At 38.9% G+C, this 19,039-nt stretch overlaps 2 protein-coding genes across 4 annotated transcripts in view; one reads left to right on the plus strand and one right to left on the minus strand.

Annotated features, from left to right (window-relative positions):
• The window catches only part of LOC310741348 (ephexin-1), a 35,383-nt gene extending 19,590 nt beyond the window's left edge, over nucleotides 1–15,793 (minus strand). The window contains exon 1 of the mRNA XM_083569099.1: nucleotides 15,592–15,793. The gene's annotated coding sequence lies outside the window, so the exon portion shown is untranslated. The remainder of the gene's footprint in view (nucleotides 1–15,591) is intronic.
• Nucleotides 1,419–14,703, plus strand: hdlbpa (high density lipoprotein binding protein a). 3 transcript variants are annotated; one of them, XM_083568658.1, is made up of 28 exons: nucleotides 1,419–1,558; nucleotides 3,187–3,258; nucleotides 4,672–4,786; nucleotides 4,897–5,063; nucleotides 5,270–5,485; nucleotides 5,956–6,162; nucleotides 6,286–6,501; nucleotides 7,064–7,270; nucleotides 7,399–7,506; nucleotides 7,619–7,723; nucleotides 7,822–7,900; nucleotides 8,344–8,483; nucleotides 8,709–8,813; nucleotides 8,929–9,042; nucleotides 9,131–9,217; nucleotides 9,351–9,482; nucleotides 9,571–9,789; nucleotides 9,877–10,098; nucleotides 10,482–10,700; nucleotides 11,103–11,241; nucleotides 11,347–11,495; nucleotides 11,583–11,687; nucleotides 11,852–11,986; nucleotides 12,239–12,382; nucleotides 12,474–12,653; nucleotides 12,825–12,941; nucleotides 13,030–13,170; nucleotides 13,475–14,703. In XM_083568658.1, the coding sequence occupies exons 3-28, from the start codon at nucleotides 4,711–4,713 to the stop codon at nucleotides 13,565–13,567; spliced, it is 3,822 nt and encodes a 1,273-aa protein (XP_083424784.1). In that variant the 5' UTR covers nucleotides 1,419–1,558; nucleotides 3,187–3,258; nucleotides 4,672–4,710; the 3' UTR covers nucleotides 13,568–14,703. The 3 variants fall into 3 exon arrangements, with proteins under 3 accessions (XP_083424784.1, XP_083424785.1, XP_083424786.1); XM_083568659.1 differs by having other exon boundaries at nucleotides 4,909–5,063; XM_083568660.1 differs by lacking the exon at nucleotides 1,419–1,558 and adding an exon at nucleotides 2,145–2,801 and having other exon boundaries at nucleotides 2,921–3,258; nucleotides 4,909–5,063.
• Nucleotides 15,794–19,039: the final 3,246 nt, after the last annotated feature.

A 19,039-nucleotide genomic window follows, 5' to 3' on the forward strand; every position in this document is an offset into this window, starting at 1 on the left:
TCAATTACTTATTCATATGTTACTATACCTACATTTTAAAAAAAGTTGTTGATCATATGTATACATAATTTGACTGTAAATCTGGCCCAATTTTTTTTTCAATTTTACCATAAGGGATAGTCAAGAGGATAACCTACTACAGCTTATTTTATAACTTTTGCTGCTTGATGATTTGGGTTAATTCAGGTTTCTTTGTGCAATAAAACTTTATTAAGGTACTATAATAATTCATTCTGTAAATTAAAATATGCACATTTTTTTTGTGACACAACAGTTTGCCAGAGATCACCATTAAGCAATACTCTATAGCACTGGAAGATTTTTGTCCACGGCCCAAAATGATCATATTATAAACACCTCAGAATGCAATGTGTCTTTAACCATGCCCTCAAGAATCAGTGGCACCTTTCAGAAAAATGATTGAATGAAATAGCCCAGAACAAAAAAGCTTTCTGTGAGATGTTTATTTTGCATGTTTGGAAAGAGTCTCCAGTATCAGTGATAAGTATGGGCGTTAAAGCTGTACGCTTTTTTGGCACAACAGTTTTGCAGTTTTCTGTAACATTTACTTTGTATTATTATATCAAAGAAATATTTACAGAGAGGTTATCGATGGACCAGCAGTCTTTGTCAGGTATAATGTAAGTGTAAGAGGAACTAATGAATATCTGGGAATGGATTGAATAGATTAAAAAGGAGGGCATGCTATTTAAGAAAGGGAAAACTATCCCATAGATAGGAATAAAACATAAAGAATACACAACAACAACAACAACAACAACAATAATGACCTGCATGGCTGACCCTGGAGCCACCAGGAAGGAGGAAAAGAGGAAGGCCAAGGAGGAGGTTTATGGATATGGTAATGAAAGGGTTAACGTAGTTGGTTTGAAAGAGGCAGATGTAGAGGATATGGGGGGTATGAAGACGGATAATGGGAGAACCCGAAAGAAGAAGGAGAAGAAGATGGCTGACCCTGCACTGTGATTCCAACTTCCTAACAAGCTGGATATATGCGAAGAATTTCACTGTGCTGTTGTTTACATATGTCAAGTAAAAGCCACTTTCTTTCTTTTTAACGGAAAATTAAAAAATGTTTTAGGGTGGTAGCATCATAGCAACCCATTACTGATTATTTTTCTACAACAGCACACCTCCTTGTGTCTTTCGATTTGATGGACTCCCAAATACAGATTGACTTTGGCTATCTATCTCTTGGAACGGAGCAATTAAGGGCCTTACTCAAGGGCCCTGCAGTGACATCTTGGTACTTCAAACTCACAGCCTTCCTCTCAAAAGTCCAACATTGCCTGAGATAAAGCTATTTATTTATTCAAATGAGAACCAAACTAAGTACAACCAGAGCTGCAGAGTGCTAGTGGAGCCCCTTGGCTGCTTTGCAACTTTAATACGACGTGTGACGACTGAGAGCGGAGGCGTGACGTCAGTAGGGGTGTGTGATATAAGCGGCTGCGCTGCTGTTCCTTTTCTTGCCAGTGGAATATCACAACCAGATTTCTGCACCACACAGGGCAGAGACGGGAACACACAAACACGAGTAAGTGCTTTAATCCGATCGCGATCAAACTGTTCGATGGGTCCTGGTTTAGACATTTACACAATTACCAGATTGACGAATCTCTCTATAGGGTTGAGACGGATCCTCCTGGTTATCAGACTCGCTGCCTAGAAAATGTCTTCTGGCTCGAATCCACGTCTCAATCGCAATTTGTTTCTTATAGCATAGACATATTTACCTGCGTTTGTATTTTTATGGTGTTAATATGGTTTTGAAATGGTGTTGGAGTCTGATTTGAGACACTTGATCCCGTCTCACGGCTCGAACTGCTCTCAGCGAGCTCAATGCCTACGTGGACTTGTGCGTGGACACGAACCCATGCCGAAACCTGACTCTTTATCCGGCGGCTGTTCAGCAGTGTCGTGTTTATTTGGTTTTAAATATCTACACATCTACACATTATACCACAAAACAGTGGTAATAAATTAGTTTTGTGTGTGTAGGGAAATTTTTTTATTTTAAGTTTCTTAATCCGCAGTCGAGGTCGCTTTAGCCGTATCGTTATCTGTTCTGGAGGAGCTACGTGTCACGACGGCGCATGCGCAGAACTAAGTTTTCTCAGTAGTCAGTTTTGCTAACTAGCATGCTAGGCAATACAAAAAAACAAAAAAAAAACGCCGCATTCCCTCAAAGTTTAAAATAATATCCAAATCGAAGTATTTCTCCGTTTCTAAACGAGCAATATAACCACGTTAGCGCTTATTATGCTAATAAATTGTTTAGATTTTTTCAAGGGAGGGGGGAAAAGCGTCACGACTAGCCACGGTGGCGATGCTAGCGCTAGCTTATTAACAGTTGACGTAGCACTAAGACCGAAATCGATAAGTGGTGAAAGTTTTATTTTCCGATGCTTCTTGTCATTTTTAAACGAACAGTTCGTATATTTCCTGGGTTAGTTTAATAGACTTTGGTGGCGTAAAAGACATTTAGTCGCTTTATCCAGTCTATTTTTTCAGGTCTAAACTGCCACGCATTATGTCTGCTAGCCAATTGCGACATGAGGTGATTTTAGGCCAGCTCATCCTATTACTAATTTATTCCTCGCTGGCATTACACTATAACTACGTCAATCTCCCCCAATTATATAGTACTTATATTCTACTTAAATATTTTATCTCTATATATTACTAATTTGGCCTAAATAAGCCACCGTCTGATTATCATTATTATTACTCAGGTCAGCTATAACCAACCGGACTCCACAAGACACCCAGATTTTCCTGTTTGTATAATGTTGGAACAGTATAAATGTTATTTACACTAATTAAATATTAAATGATCATATTCTCTTAGTGACTCAATGAGGTTTATTCACAAGTTTTCATCACATTGTCTCATCAGTGTTTTCAGAGTGCCTGGGAAAAGCTGAGTCCATTTTGAAGATGAATATGATCAGATGTGGCTGCTGATTAACTGATCATTTCTACTGCTTCGTCGCCTTTTCAAGGATTTTCTGTTTAGCTTTTTTTTTTTTTTTTTGATCTCTGTAGCTCTGGTTTCAAGGCTGAGTGACATGAGGACGGAGAAACTATTTGACTCCAGCAGATTATATGTAGAAGTTATTAAAAGTGATTTCTGTGTGTAAACGGTTTGCTTTTGCGTTCCAGGCTAAAGCTGGCAGGCTGACACGAACAGACAGCTTTACAGGACGGATTATCTGGCAACTGACCATTTAGCTGGTAAGATCGCAGCACAATTACAGCCGTTAGCATTAAATTTGACACGTCGCATGCTTTTGTATCTGTTGAGCACCAAATGGTTATGCTCTGGGCTCCTCTGGGACTTTCAGATGAAAAAAAAAACCAAACAGAAAGAAACCACAATCTGGGAATGTGAACTTTCTTGTCCAATTAGCACAGGCATAAATTGCACAGTGATTGAGACAACTTCAGCCTGAATAGTCTTTGTTAAAGAGTAGCTAGTTATTAAATGTAAGACTACGTAATTAAAGCTTGAGGTGGTAAGGAATGCTGCAGAGTAGGTAATTTGGGAAATGGCATCTCAATTTGTGGAGTTGATTTTAATCTTGCTGTTTAGATCTGGTTGACTCAAAGGTTGGGGGGGAAAAAGTGTTAATATCTAATAATTACATCATTGATTTCAGGAACTCTGAAGACATCTGTGCACCCCCCCTAGCCACCCAGTATTACAGTGGGCTGGTGTGACATCTTTATTTGCAGCTTAGTCTCATTTAAAGGGTTAAATATATGTTCACAGTGATCTGCTTGTGGGCTTGATATTTCATGAGGCCAGGAACGGAAGAGGCCCCTTTGAGGAGCATGTGAAAACATTCCTATTTCTGTGTGAAGACTTGAGCTAAACAGTATGCACGGTATATCAAAGCAAACTCTCCAAAATGTTTGCATGGCAAACAGTGTGTCCGACGTGTCCTTCATGCAAAAAGCGTTGGGGCACGTCATGCGTTGTTGGACTTTTTTTTTTCTTTTCTCCCTATTATTTCATTTAACCTTTTTTTTTTTTTTTTTTTTTTTTTTTTAACTCTCAAGTAGGTGTGTAGATTAGCATCGATAATACTTTAAGCCAGAATTGATTGCATATTAATTAGAAATACTTGAGTTTAAGTTTAAAAGTTTGGGCGGCAAGTTTTTACAGAAAAGGTTTCTGGTTTTCATTATGCACACATGCTTTATATAACAGCCCTGATTGCTGACGTACAGAATTCTAAAATGTGAGTGCAGCAGTATGGGTTATGGTTGCAATCCTCTTAGCTCCGGAGCTCATTCTGCTGGCTCCTTGGCTTAGAATTAGTCCTTCACTTAGCAAACAGAAGGCCAGCATTGTCCTTTTATGTCTGAAGGTATTTGTCTTCATTCTTTATCGGTTAAGTTTGACAGTTTTGGATGTGCAAACATCTTACTCTTCTTGTATTTGTACACGTATAAATTAATGTGTTTTCTAAAATTACATTGCCCATCTTAAACTGGTATCAACTTATGAGCCTTGGAAATGACACAGTCCAATAGATAAGGACCTGTGACTTTGGTGTATACTTTTTAATTTATTTTTTATTTTTTATGGCACACTTTCTACTCTACTTTGAGTTCTGTTAATCAGATGACCTCTCCTTGTAGTGGCACACTCGGACTCCGTGTAAACGTGGGATTTCGACCATGAGCTCAGTCGCCGTACTTACGCAGGAACGCTTTAACGAGCACCGCAGCGGCCTCCTGCCAGAGCAGGGTGGAGGTGAGAACCAGAACCAGTCTGCCCAGACCAGTTGGTTAATGGAGTTAAAACAAAAACCTGTTTTGTACTTGATATGAATCTGACTTGGTCCCCTTTGTCTCAATTTGAAGTTGCTGTTGCAGGATCTAGTGAGGGAGTAGATGAGGAGAACCTCCCTACCTACAAGGATGCCTTCCCCCCTCTGCCTGAAAAGGCTGCTTCACCCGAGGGAGTGATGGAGGCTGGAAATGCCTGGACTTCGAAAATCAGGCCACTCAAATCCTCAATCATCACCCAGGTAAGAATGGATTTCATACTGGTAAAGGTGAATGGCATTGCAGTGTCCATAGTCTAAATGCACAGTTATTTAAAATGACACCTTTGTTCTAAAATTGTCCTATTAGATATTGTTAAATAAAGAGATTAGATCTAGATATTGGACAAAGATTTGAATTTTACCCCTTACATTTATTAATAAAAAAAAAATTTCACAACTTTCTCCAGGTTTTCCATGTGCCTCTGGAGGAGCGCAAGTACAAGGACATGAACCAGTTTGGAGAGGGAGACCAGGCTAAAGTGTGTGTTGACATCATGCACAAGACTGGTGCACACCTGGAACTCTCCATGGCTAAGGACCAGGGCCTTTCCATCATGGTGTCTGGGAAACTGGATGCTGTAATGAAGGCCCGTAAGGAGATTGTGTCCCGACTGCAGACTCAGGTGTGCATCATGTACAAACGGCTTTGCTGTCTGTTAAACACCTGTTAAACCAACAAAAAAAAACAGGTTTGGCTTTGTTTGTGTTGAGTGTCCCTGAGGACCCATATTTTAGCGTTAACTAACTTCCTTGAGGCTCAAATATGGTTTTATTTAGCCATCAGAAAAGAAGAAAAGACTGGTCTTATAGAAAATGCATGTTTGGTCATCACCACTGATAGGCATCAAAATAATTTTAAACCACAGTTCTATGGAAGGTTCAGGACACGTTTATCACCCGACGTTGTTTTCCACTAAACATAACCTGCTATCTGTATTCTAATCATTCAAACACCAATTTAAAACAAATTATGTGGATCATTTTGAGTTCTGCTGATTTATACATTTCTATTAAGACTTTAACAATACAAGAGCTGAACCTCTCAACTTTTCTGGATCTCAAGTTTAAGTCTTAATCTGTTCTTCTATTACAGGCTTCGGCTAATGTGGCCATCCCCAAGGAACATCATCGTTTTGTCATTGGCAAAAATGGGGAGAAGCTACAGGAGCTTGAGCTCAAGACTGCCACCAAGATCCAGATCCCAAGACCAGACGACCCCAGTAATCTCATTAAGATCTCTGGCACCAAGGAGGGCTTGGAGAAGGCGAAACATGAGATCCTTCTCATTTCTGCTGAGCAGGTAAAGAAACTCATTGACCCCCGCTACTTAGGAAATAGTAGAGAATGAGATGAGTGGAGTTTTATTTTATTTATTTTTACTTAATTCTCAAATTTGAAGTAAATCTTGCTGCCATTTTTGCAGGACAAACGTGCAGTGGAGAGGCTGAACATTGATAAAGTGTACCACCCCTTCATTACTGGTGCCTTCAACAAGGTGGTGGGAGAGATGATGCAGGAAACTGGAGCTCGCATCAACATCCCACCACCCAGCGTTAACAAAACTGAGATTGTCATCACTGGGGAGAAAGAGCAGGTCGCTGTTGCAATGGCCATGATCAAAAAAATCTACGAAGAGAAGGTAAATGCTGCAGAGAAAGCGGAATAATATCGGTTAATTAAAAAAAGGCATACCGTGAAACAAAATGATCTGTTGTAGGATCTGCGTCATAAAAGTATATCGCTTCATGTGCATGTTAGACAGTGGAAAATACAAAAAAGTATCAGTCAGTCTGGTAAAGATTGGCACAGTAAATTACCCAGGTATTGTGAGCTGAGCTAAAACACAAGTGAAGATAAAAATCATGCAGTCTTGACTGATTAAGCACACTCCCACAGACATCCTGATTAACGTGTCTGCCTGGAAGTGCTTCTCAAGCAGCACAAAACCTTTTCTCTACTGGTTGCCAAAATATCTTGCTCTTTCCAAAGCTTTTTTTTTTCCCTGGTGGATTTCGGAGGCCAGCTATTATAAAACTTCATTGTATAAAGCATTGAATAATTTATTCACAAAAATTTATTATCGTTGGATCACCGGCCAAATTGCTTCCTGTACAGTTGAACTGGTATATAGCACCTTAATAACACACATACATATGTAATATGTGAACTTTTTTTTTTTCTTCTTCTTATCCTCCTTTCAGAAAAGAAATGTAACCACTATTGCAGTGGAGGTAAAGAAATCTCAGCATAAGTATGTGATTGGGCCCAAGGGCAACACCCTGCAGGAGATTCTGGACAGGACTGGCGTCTCGGTCGAGATTCCACCCCCTGACAGCAGCTCTGAGACTGTCATCTTGCGTGGGGAGCCAGATCGGCTGGGCCAGGCGCTCACTGAGGTGTACGCCAAGGTAAACTGGGCTTTACTTTAGAGTGACTGTTAAATTTCTCTTTAGTCTCCTGAATGCTGTACTTTACAAACCAGAGCTGCAAAGATATGAATAGTCAAAATGAACCTTTTTGTATCCTCTCTGTTCAGGCCAACAGCTATGCGGTGTCCCATGTAACAGCTCCTTCTTGGCTTCATCGCTTCATTATTGGAAAGAAGGGACAAAATCTGGCAAAGGTTACTCAGCAAATGCCCAAGGTAAGGGTCCTCTAATAATCTTCTTTTGAAAATGCGCTTGATGTTTTGGTAATAGTAGAAGCGTTCAGTGCATTTTCCTGGAAACATTTTCTCCAATGCGTTTTCTTTACAGGTGCACATTGAATTCACTGAGGGTGAGGATAAGATCACTCTTGAAGGACCTACCAAAGACATCCAGATTGTGCAGAGTCAGATTGAAGCCATTGTGGCGGACCTGGTAGGGACAGACGTTTCCTCCTGCCCTCTCCAAAAGGTTGCCAAAGGACTGGTGAACTGCATTCTATGAGTTAATGGTTAATGTTCTTTGCATTTTAGGTTAGCCGTATGGATTACACCGAGATCAGCGTGGACCCAAAGTTCCACAGGCACTTAATAGGAAAAGGTGGAGCAAACAGTGAGTGTCACACGTTCAACCCTTCCTAAAACCTTTAGTAGGAACTGGTGGGCAGCAGAGAGTGGAAAGAAAAAGCTTAACGTGGATAGTTTTAACTCTTGTCTGGGCAGAAGCAGGCTGTCCGCTATAAAGCCTGTGAGATAAAGCACATGTTAACATCCAAGTGTGTATGTTCTGCACTCCGGTGTAAATGGGGTTTATTCTTTTATGTATCTTTACTGGTTTATCCTGGTCAGTGTCAGTCAGGAGTAAATTATTATTATTTCTTTGGCAAACCAGAATCTAAGTTTGCCAGATAATGGGTATGCAAACAAATAATTGCAAAAAAAAAAAGGTTGAAATTGTTTGAAAGTGGGTAGGAGTGGCATTAAAAATTGACTTGTAGACTTCTCTAATAATTGTTGATTTGTATTAGAATTTCACACATCATTGTTACTTTCTAGTCAACCGCATTAAGGACCAATACAAAGTGTCTGTGCGTATTCCAACGGACAACGAGAAGAGCAACCTGATCCGTATCGAGGGTGACCCCCAGGGTGTAAAAGAGGCCAAGAAGGAGCTGCTGGAGCTGGCGTCACGCATGGTAAAACGAAACTCTCCCTTACCTTTTAATACCCCCTTTTTATTTATTTATTTTTAAATAGTAGTTGGTGACTCAGTTTTTTTTAAAGCATGTAAACTTAGGCAGTTTTTGTTTTTAAATGTTTTTTTATTTATACATTTTATTGTGTTTAATTGCCTACATAATTCTTTTGGGATCTAAGGCGAGTTTGGTAAGAAGTACCTTAAACTATCTTGTGTTCTGCAGGAGAATGAGCGTACAAAGGACATGATCATCGAACAACGTTTTCACCGGGCCATCATTGGGCAGAAAGGGGAAAAAATCAAGGAGATTCGGGACAAATTCCCTGAAGCAAGTTCCTATTTTTATTTATTTATTATTCCTTATTATAAATATTTTATATTATTATGTTAAGAACATTACATGTGTGTGATGCTGGTCTAATATATTGGAATATTCTGCACAGGTAATCATCAATTTTCCTGACCCTTCACATAAGAGTGACATCGTACAGCTTCGAGGGCCACGGACTGAAGTGGAGAAATGCAGTAAATTCATGCAGAAGGTGGTTGCTGAAATGGTAAGTAGTACCAGATGAATAAAGGAGATACTTGTTAAGTATAGGATGACAAATCATGAGATTCAATGTGTTTGTCGTTCCCCCCCAGGTGGAGAACAGCCATTCAGTCTCAGTCCCCATCTTTAAGCAATTCCACAAAAACATTATTGGAAAAGGAGGTGCAAATATTAAGAAGGTGAGTCACTTGAGTAGATCCAGAAGTAAGAGTTACTCAATTGCATGTTTTTTAATTTTATAAACTTATTTGGTCTAACATTTATGAATGGCCAGTGGAATGTATAATAATGTTGCCTTCCCATTATCTTCAGATTCGTGAGGAGACGAACACTAAAATTGACCTGCCTGCAGAGAACAGCAACTCGGAGATGATCGTCATCACCGGGAAGAAAGTAAACTGTGAGGCGGCGAGAAACAGGATTTTGGCTATTCAGAAGGAGCTGGTAAAGCTTTCACTTGAATCTGGCTTTCAATTGATTATAAAGGTAACAAACCCAAAATAAAAATGACCTGTTTGACTTCTGATTTTAGGCAAACATTACAGAAGTTGAAGTGTCCATCCCTTCAAAGTTGCACAACTCCTTGATTGGCTCCAAAGGACGTTTTGTGCGTTCCATCATGGAGGAATGCGGTGGCGTTCACATCCATTTCCCCACTGAGGGCTCTGGCATTGATGCTGTGACAATCAGAGGCCCAGCTGAGGAAGTGGAGAAGGCTAAAAAACAGCTGCTGTCTCTGGCTGAGGAGAAGGTAGAAGTTATTTGCAGGTTTATTTTTAATGTTTAATAACCTAATTGTTAATTTCTAACACCACTCACTACTAATGACCTTTTGTAGCAAACTAAAAGCCACACAGCTGAGCTCCGTGCCAAGCCGGAGTACCACAAGTTCCTTATTGGGAAAGGGGGTGGAAACATTCGGAAGGTGCGTGACAGCACTGGCGCCAGGATCATTTTCCCTACTCCTGAGGATAAAGACCAGGAACTGATCACAGTAATCGGCACTGAGGAGGCTGTAGCAGAAGCACAGAAGGAGCTTGAGGCCCTAATCAAGAGCTTGGTAAGCTTTGACATTCATCTAATTTTTAAATGACCCGGTCAAATGTTCCAGAAATTGTTGGCTATTGTTTTACATCAATGGTTTAAGTCTAAAGTTTGTGGAATTATTCCTAGCCACGAGGCCTCTCTTTTGTGTGATCGTTAAAGCCATATCTTGGTCTCTGGCTGAACGAGCGTTGAATTAATTATGGGGCTCTTTTTTTTTTTTTTATTGCTTATTGCTAATCACTATGAGTGGCCTTCGATGCGATCATGTCAGTAGATAACTCGCAGCTTGCTGCAGTCATTACACATGCAGGGTTGCCATAGTAAACAAGTTTCATTTCTTTTAAATAGTAGCTTAATTAGTTGACTTAACATGCAACAATTTCTTTACCATTTCAGGATAATGTGGTGGAGGATTCCATGAACGTGGATCCCAAACACCACCGCTACTTTGTGTCACGTCGCGGCCAGGTTCTGAGAGAGATGGCAGAAGAGTACGGGGGTGTGATGGTCAGCTTCCCCCGCACTGGCTCTCAGAGTGATAAAGTCACACTCAAAGGAGCCAAAGACTGCGTGGAAGCTGCTAAAAAGCGGATGCAGGAGATCATCGAGGATTTGGTAAATATAAAGTTTTCACTTTAAATGAAATTGAACTCTTATGGTTCAGATTTCACAGTGTAGCTACATAAATTATTACTGATATATTCTGAAAAGAAGCATGAGATCTTTAGTACATTTTAAATTAACCATTCATAAGATATATATACTCTCCAAAAAAAAAAAAACAGACCAGAGTTCAGTCTCTCTAGCAGATTTCAGAGGGAGATTAGCTTGAATTTGCTTAAAGGCCATCTTGTAGTAGGACAGGACATTAGTTTTCCCACAACCATTTCCTTTTTCCATAGTAAGGCTCTCTGCAGCCCTCTAGTGGAAGAATGAAGGACCACATCATACAATAGTGTATTGGGTTACAGCTAGGCGCTTAGAACATTTTAACTTGCCATAATACTTTCTCCACAGGAAGCACAGGTTACCATAGAGTGTGTGATCACCCAGAAGTACCATCGTTCTATTATGGGACCTAAAGGTTCTCGTATTCAACAAATTACCAGAGATCACAATGTCCAGATCAAGTTCCCAGAGCGTGAGGAGGTGCAAGGTGAGCATGTATTGAAGTAATCAACCTGGCTATGTAATTGGAGAGACTTTTGGTTTTAAACAAATTTTACATTTTTGAGTATTTGCAATGCCTCTTTTTGATCAGCTTCCCAGGCTGAGGTCCAAGTGCAGGAGAATGGAGAAACAAATGGTGAAGTGAAGGAGATCGCTGACCCTGCAGTCCCAAAGAAATGTGACGTGATCGTGCTTTCTGGTCGCAAAGAGAGATGTGAGGCTGCTGTGGAAGCACTGAAGGTGTTGTGTCTGAGTTATGAGTTTTTCTACTCGTGTTGTGTATTTAAAGATTTGGCAGTAGCTTATACGTTTGCTCTTATTTTCCAGGCTCTGGTTCCTGTGACCATTGAAGTGGAAGTGCCTTTTGAGCTTCATCGCTATATCATTGGGCAGAAAGGAAGTGGCATTCGCAAAATGATGGATGAATTTGAGGTACATCTTTTTAGGCTTTGTTTTCAGTTTTTTGCATCAGATAAATCATTTTACATTCCTCCAGATCAGAAAACATTTTAGTAACACCAGGGGGGCCTGAAAATACTATAAATCTAATGTGGTTTGGTATTGTGATATTTTATTTATTTGTTTACCGTTTTTAGGTCAATATTCAAGTGCCTGCTCCTGAGCTGCAGTCCGACATAATCTCCATTACAGGCCTTACCACTCATCTGGACCGCGCTAAAGAAGGGCTTCTTGAGCGCGTCAAAGAGCTGCAGGCTGAACAGGAGGATCGGGTGTGTATGGCAAAGAGTCAAGAGTCTGGCATGTTCCCAGGCTATCATCGTTTCATTCCAAGTAAAAATCGTCGAAGATTAGCTTTCAGTGCGCTGTTTGCAGGGGCTTCAAAATTCCCTTTTGTAAAACATTTCTATACATTTAACCTACTAAGGAATGTTATTAAACTGTCAGTTTTTGCGCGTGCAGTGTGGCATTTCTATTAGTGGTGGTTTGTTTGTGACTCTTCAATACTGCATTTTCTGCAACAGGCTCTCAGGAGCTTCAAGTTGACCATCACTGTGGATCCCAAATATCATCCCAAGATCATTGGTCGCAAGGGTGCCATAATCACCCAGATCCGTACTGATCATGACGTCAACATCCAGTTCCCAGAGAAAAATGATGAGAACCAGGTAATGTCTGTTCGGCGCTGTATGTGCAGTGTATAACTGACGTGTACGAATACGTGAATTTTAGCTTGCAACTTTTGTTTACCGTGTTTAGGACCAGATCAGCATCACAGGCTATGAGCAGAATGCTCAAGCAGCACGTGATGCTATACAAGCCATTGTGGATGAACTGGAAGAGATGATCTCAGAGGACATTACCTTGGACAGCAGAGTACATGCTCGCATCATTGGCGCTCGTGGCAAAGGCATCCGCAAAATCATGGACGAGTTTAAAGTGAGTGCAGTTTTTGCAAAAACCTAAGCATCACAATATAACCCATAAATGTGTGTAGGGAAAGAGCAAGAAATTCCTGTTCAGGAAAGCAGCATATAGTTTATTCTCAGCTAATTAAATACTACTTGAACACACATTGGGCACATTGTCATTTAAAATTTTTCTTCCTAGGTTGATCTTAGGTTCCCTCAGAGCGGGGCCGCAGATCCCAATTTGGTTACTGTAACCGGCCGTCCAGAGGTGGTAGATGAAGCCATTGATCATCTCTTGAACTTAGAAGAAGAATATGTAAGTAAACTTACAGTAATATTTAAGCCATTTCCTCAAATGATGTGGTGTAAAGATCACTTCAAATACACATGACTACTTTTTTCAGATGGCAGATGTGGTGGAAAATGAGGCCAAAATGGCCTACATGAAGCCATCTGGAATGGCAGCAGCCAGTGCTGAGGAACCTAGAGGGCCCTCCAAGGGCTTTGTGGTGAGGGAGGCACCCTGGGCTACCAACAGTGAGAAGGTGAACCTAAAAACCTACCTCAACCTCCCTGAAAGTACTGTATTTGTTGTGCCTGTCAGAAATACCTAGACACTTTACAATCAAAAGGCAAACAACAAATAAAATTCAATACTGATGCAGTGTGACTAATAGGCAAATGAGATTGTGTAGGTGTCTTTCTGTCCTCAACTGTCCATGACACTTGCTAAATTAACAAGCTGAAATTTAAATGGATAAGTTATATTAAAATCCAAAGTTCTTGAATTTAAAATGCAGTTTCTATTATTTTATGCCATTTGCTTATTTAGTTTCTTTGCTTTCCTAGGCCCCTGATATGAGTAGCTCTGAGGACTTCCCCAGCTTTGGTGCTCCTGTGACTGCTGCCAGAACTTCTCCATGGGGACCAAAGCGTTTTTGAAGTGGCCTGTGGTCGACATTTTTCCTCCCTTTCTGCCCCTAAATTTCTCCCCCTTGGATGTTGCCCTACTATTGACTAGATCCATATCCCTTCCTTTTTCTGTTCCCCAACCAAAAATACATTGGGCTGCACTTGGGTGTGCATTATTTTCTTAAGACGTTTCCCAGGTCCACCGAAAAGAAATTTCCTTGTTCTCTACTTGGTTTAGTGTATTTTAATTCTGGTCTGCCACTGTAGCTTTACCCAGCGGTTTGAAAACTTTGTCTGATTTGACTTGTTTGCTTTCAGACTATTGTGTGATGGTAATACTCTTGACAGTGCTTCAGGTCTAAACAGTGATTCAGTACAAACCTTTTTAACTGTACACAAGTGTTCAGGGTTGATTTAAGCTGCTTCTATTTAGTTGCCTTTGCAGTGGGGTGTGGTAAAACATACTGTATACCTCTAAAGATGCTTCTGACTGAAGTCATGCACCCAAAGGAAATGGGTAACTTTTTCTTTCTTTCTTTTTATCCCCCCCTAAAAAACAGAACAAAAAAAAAAAAAAAAAAAAGCTCTCCCCAAGGTAACTGTGTATGTAATCTTGTTGCAGACTTTCAGTGGTCTCCTCTTTGTCTCTTCCCTTTGTACCTTTCATTGATCTGGGCAGGAAATCAGTGTTCAGCGCAGCTTTGGAAACTCCGACAATAGCCGAATCACGTTCACTACAGAATTCTCAACCAAACTGCCAACTTCTTTTTGAAGTGATAAGGATGTGTAGTCTCCTGTGTAATAATAGTTCTCAGACTGTGAGGTCCACACTAAGTGAGTTAAATGTCTATGCTCTCCCTGTTATTGGTATAAAAAAAAAAACATGGTTGTGGAAAAAATGAATCCAGTCGTGGTTGGAAGGGGAAGAAGCGTACCATTTTGTGCCAATAAATTGTTAAGTACTGTCATGTGTTGCTCATCTTTGCTCCCGGGTCAGTGTTTTATCCCCTTTTTTTTGTCTTCCAGTTGCTATGCAGGGTTGGTCTGAATCCATAGCAATGGCCCTCTTGATAGCCTTATGAATTATGCAAACGTGTACAAAAAAATATGGATAACACTGGAAATGAAATTATCCACAAAAAGCAAATAAAAATGGAACATCTAAAGCTTGCCTTTTCATTTCTTTGAAAGCTCACTAGATCTTACATGTATTACATCTAAACTCCAAAAAAAAAAAGAACGCTTGGTTTTAGGGCCTGTGAGTTTTGCATAAATCCACATTAGTAGTAAATGTGACTTATGTTCCCATGTGCTTACAATAAAAAGGCAATATTAAGTATATCTATTACTAATATATTTGTATAGCATATTAATTAGAAAAGAGTATATGCACTTAGACTATACAAATGTTAGAATAAAAGTTTATTTCTATACTGGGGATAAAAAGATTACATTTAAAATTGACATTTTTACATAAAAATGACTTACTATTCCTTAAAAGGTGCCCATGCCCAATTCTGTGTATCTGCAGGATGAACAGAATAAATATTAGATTACGGCAACAAAATTGACCTTTTTAATTAATGACAAGAAAGGCCACTTGTCCTAATTACAGTATCATGCGGGGTCTAATTCCATTCTGAAGAAACCCTAAAAATAAGAGATGCTGGCCCGTACGGGGATCGAACCCGCGACCTTGGCGTTATTAGCACCACGCTCTAACCAACTGAGCTAACCGGCCTGTCTACAGGCTTAAAATAGTAGGCTTATGTAGGTTACTGTAAAACGCATCTGCGGATTAAATGCAATTAATAAAGCATGAAACAAATGCACTAAATGCAAATATATCATCTTTAACAGAGGCATAAATATTAACCTCAGAAAATGAACTCCCTGCGTTTCTCCCGTGCATTACTGTTTCATCGGGAAAAACAATTAACGCAACGTGTATGCTTTGAGTCAATTCTACAGGCAGGAATCGCATTAACATATATAAATATAATAATATAAATAGCCCATGAAAAGGTTTAACAACTTGAATCGTTTGTACTGACCTTTCCTAACAATGTCCAGGTTTTCTTCAAAAGTCCGTCTTGTAAATAGTCTTGTACGTATATCCGCTAACCAGATCAGTTTCCTTTCCTCTGTCAGTAATTGTGGACAAAAACCCAGCTATTAAATCCATACGAGTATTTATGAGCTTGTGTAGTTAGTAGCTCTGACTAGAAAAGCAAACCGAAACACAAACATAAGTCTCGATTTACGTTTCGATTCAGCGCTACTAAACCGCTCTTTAAACCTTTTAAATGTCGGCACAACTCTTAGTGCTATGGCTCGTTGGTCTAGGGGTATGATTCTCGCTTTGGGTGCGAGAGGTCCCGGGTTCAAATCCCGGACGAGCCCAGTATTTTACTATGTATACTGTAATGTGTGTTTTTTTAAGGAATACAATAATTTAATGATTTACTGAGTTAAACCTGTAGAAGCGGAAACCTGACCCTTAGATTCCAATTGAAGGCCACAGTAAAAAGAAAGTTAATAAACAAATAAAAATAAAAGAAAAACGAGCAAAGTCTTTTTCAATAGGTTTCATATGCGTTGGTGGTATAGTGGTTAGCATAGCTGCCTTCCAAGCAGTTGACCCGGGTTCGATTCCCGGCCAACGCAAGTTAAACTTTTCTTACCCTCCTGTAAGAGATCGTTTTTATTTTTTGATTCTCTGAGATTTACTGCAAACATTATAATTATGGGTTATTGTTTAATGGCATTTGCACAATGTTCATGTATAAAGACCCCAAATTTAGTTTGTGGTTACGACAACTGACAATTGCATCCTTATGTGTGGGCTTTCTTCAAACACACATAAATGGAAACACAGAATTCTAAAGGATGTTTTGTTTGCTTCTCAATTTCTCTGCATTGGAACCAAGCAGTCTGTTCCAACCTGTTCCAGCACGAGACTGCCCCTGGTCACAACATGAGCTCCATGAAGACATCGTTTGCCAAGTTTGGTGTCTAAAAACATCTAAAGATGAAGAACATCTAAAGAACATCTTTGATGAACTGGAAAACTGAATGAAGACTGAAACCCAGACCACCTTGACAGACATTAGTACTTGATCTCAATAAGGTATTTTGGCTGAATGAAAACAAATTCCCACTGCCACACTCCAAAAGTGTGGAGAATGTTATAACAGATTCTAAAAACTTATGTTCCAGAATACACACAGGATTAAGTGTTCACAAAATATTGGCTACACAGTATACAATATTATAGGGTTAAATCTGATAATTTTTTAGAATTTGCACATAAGACTATATTTCAGTGCTGGCTAAGTTGATGCAAATACAGATTAATAATTATTGTAATAATGATGATAATGATGATGATGATTTTGTTATTAATGTAACAATATAAAAATAATTATGAACAGCAAGAAAAAAGAATTTTTTTTTTTAGAATTTTTTTTTTTCTAAATACTATTTCATTCAATCAAATCAAATGATTAAATGAATGAATACATGAATTAATTTTGTAATATTCTGACTATTGCTTGGAGCACTTTTTGATTTGTCTACATTCCACCTTTAGAAAACAAAATGTCTTTCTTGTTTTTGAGCATCAGACAGGTTAATGACCTAAAGAGTGGCCAAAATGATGATAACCTTCATTGCAATGAGTTAAAAAAAATACTACTTATAATAATAATATAAATTATGGATCTGTGGTGGCAAAACGTTAAGAACCAAAGCAATGTTCTATACATCGCAGAAATAAAAATAGGATGTTCTATAAGTTGTTTGGCAGTCATCGCATCTCCAATAAACCCATTGTCTATATTTAAGCTTATATTTTATAATTATATACAATTGTTTTTACTACTAGTAAGCCTATATATTTAGTAGCAGGAGGCCAAACTCTGGTCTTTGCACTTCTGACAGAGTTTAGTTACTCACACACACCTATACAGTCTTGCTATTTCCTTCTCGGTGCCTTTTGTATTATTTATTTTTTTATTTTTTGCTCTCACATAAGCTTAAAGGCATAATCATGGCACAATTAAGATAATTTTAGCTCAAGAGCTGGTGGGTAGAGAACTAATTTTCACGCCTACTAATCGAGGAGGCCTGTCAGATGAAGATAGAGAGATGATTTGAGAGAAATTGTCTTGGCTGAGCCTTTGGAGTGTGAAGCCCAGGTGGCTGCAGGTATCTGCTCGCCCGTGAGCAAATTTGGGTTTGATTTGCCACACTGGTGAGATGACTGGAATGGCAGACTTTCCTCTGTGCTTGTCTCTTGAGGGGGGATTTTTCAATTTATTATCAACTTTTACTAGCCTTCCACAGCTGCTGTGCTCCTGGACGAGAAACTCTAGGCTTATCCTTACACTAACAACCTCTCTTTTTTGCCTTCCTTCTGTCAACTTGAGCCTCATCAATTTTTTTGTGCCATACATTCACATCTGTCAGACCGTGATAGGAAATCAAATAGAATGAAGAAAATACTGTCAAATAAAGGTCATTTCTTTAAATTATAATGTGTTCTCTTTTCATTCTTTCATTCTTTCATTCTTTCTTTCTTTCTTTCTTTCTTTCTTTCTTTCTTTCTTTCTTTCTTTCTTTTACTGTTTTAGTGCTAGTGAATTGCTTTAGTTAGTCGTATAAATCGAGGTTTGAGGAATATTTTATCAATACATTATACATACATTAATTTTCAGAATACTTGATTGTGAATAAATCTCAAACCAGGAACTGAGTTGTTTGTTATTTTTGATCAAAGTTATAAATAATTTTACACACATATTCATTTCATTGCATTGCATATGTCTTAGGAGTCAGTAAACTATTAGACAATCATTTTAATTCTAAATATAAATTATGATCATTTTTTCCTGCAACTCATAAGTTCTGTAGTATTACATCTATTCAACCACTAGATGGCACCACACCACCAATATGCTGGAATTCTCCATTTTTTAAATAACCATTTAGATGCCTGCTATAGGCACTTGTAACCCATTGTCTATTAGATAATAAATTGTTATTTATTGTGTTTTAACATGGAGGTGGCAGAAAAACTTTACAGGACATCATGAAATGAAATGTATTTTCTAGTTATTTAAGCGGTGGAATAGAAAACAAACTCAAGATGACACTAAGAGTAATCTTTATTTACATCATTGTATATTATCATTGTATGACAACAAAAATCTTTCAGAAACATCCCTAAATGTTTCAGATTTTATTCATTAATTGTGTGCAGTACTTCTGTAATGTGTTTCTAATTAAAAAATATAATAAATCAGAATAAAAAGAGGCAGCAGTCTCAATGAATAACAAAACTGCAGTATCTCCTGTATCTGGCTGCATGGACAAAGATCAATCATATGAAAGAGAAAACCTATTTACGAACTGAGTCACTCTTCAGGAAATGAGTTTGCGAATACAAAGTACTCTGACCGAAGCCTGGAAGAAGGCTTAATCATTTGAAATGCCACTGAA

The sequence above is a fragment of the Silurus aristotelis genome, assembly GCF_946808225.1.
Source record: "Silurus aristotelis genome assembly, chromosome: 2".
Classification (NCBI taxonomy): Eukaryota; Metazoa; Chordata; class Actinopteri; order Siluriformes; family Siluridae; genus Silurus; species Silurus aristotelis.

Bases quoted from the DNA above. Each gene is read 5' to 3' on its own strand.
- hdlbpa (XM_083568658.1), top strand. From the start codon at position 4,711: ATGAGCTCAGTCGCCGTACTTACGCAGGAACGCTTTAACGAGCACCGC. The intron at 6,502-7,063 runs GTAAATGCTGCA...TCCTCCTTTCAG, and splicing joins AAAAAATCTACGAAGAGAAG to AAAAGAAATGTAACCACTAT. The intron at 9,043-9,130 runs GTAAGTAGTACC...GTTCCCCCCCAG, and splicing joins AGAAGGTGGTTGCTGAAATG to GTGGAGAACAGCCATTCAGT.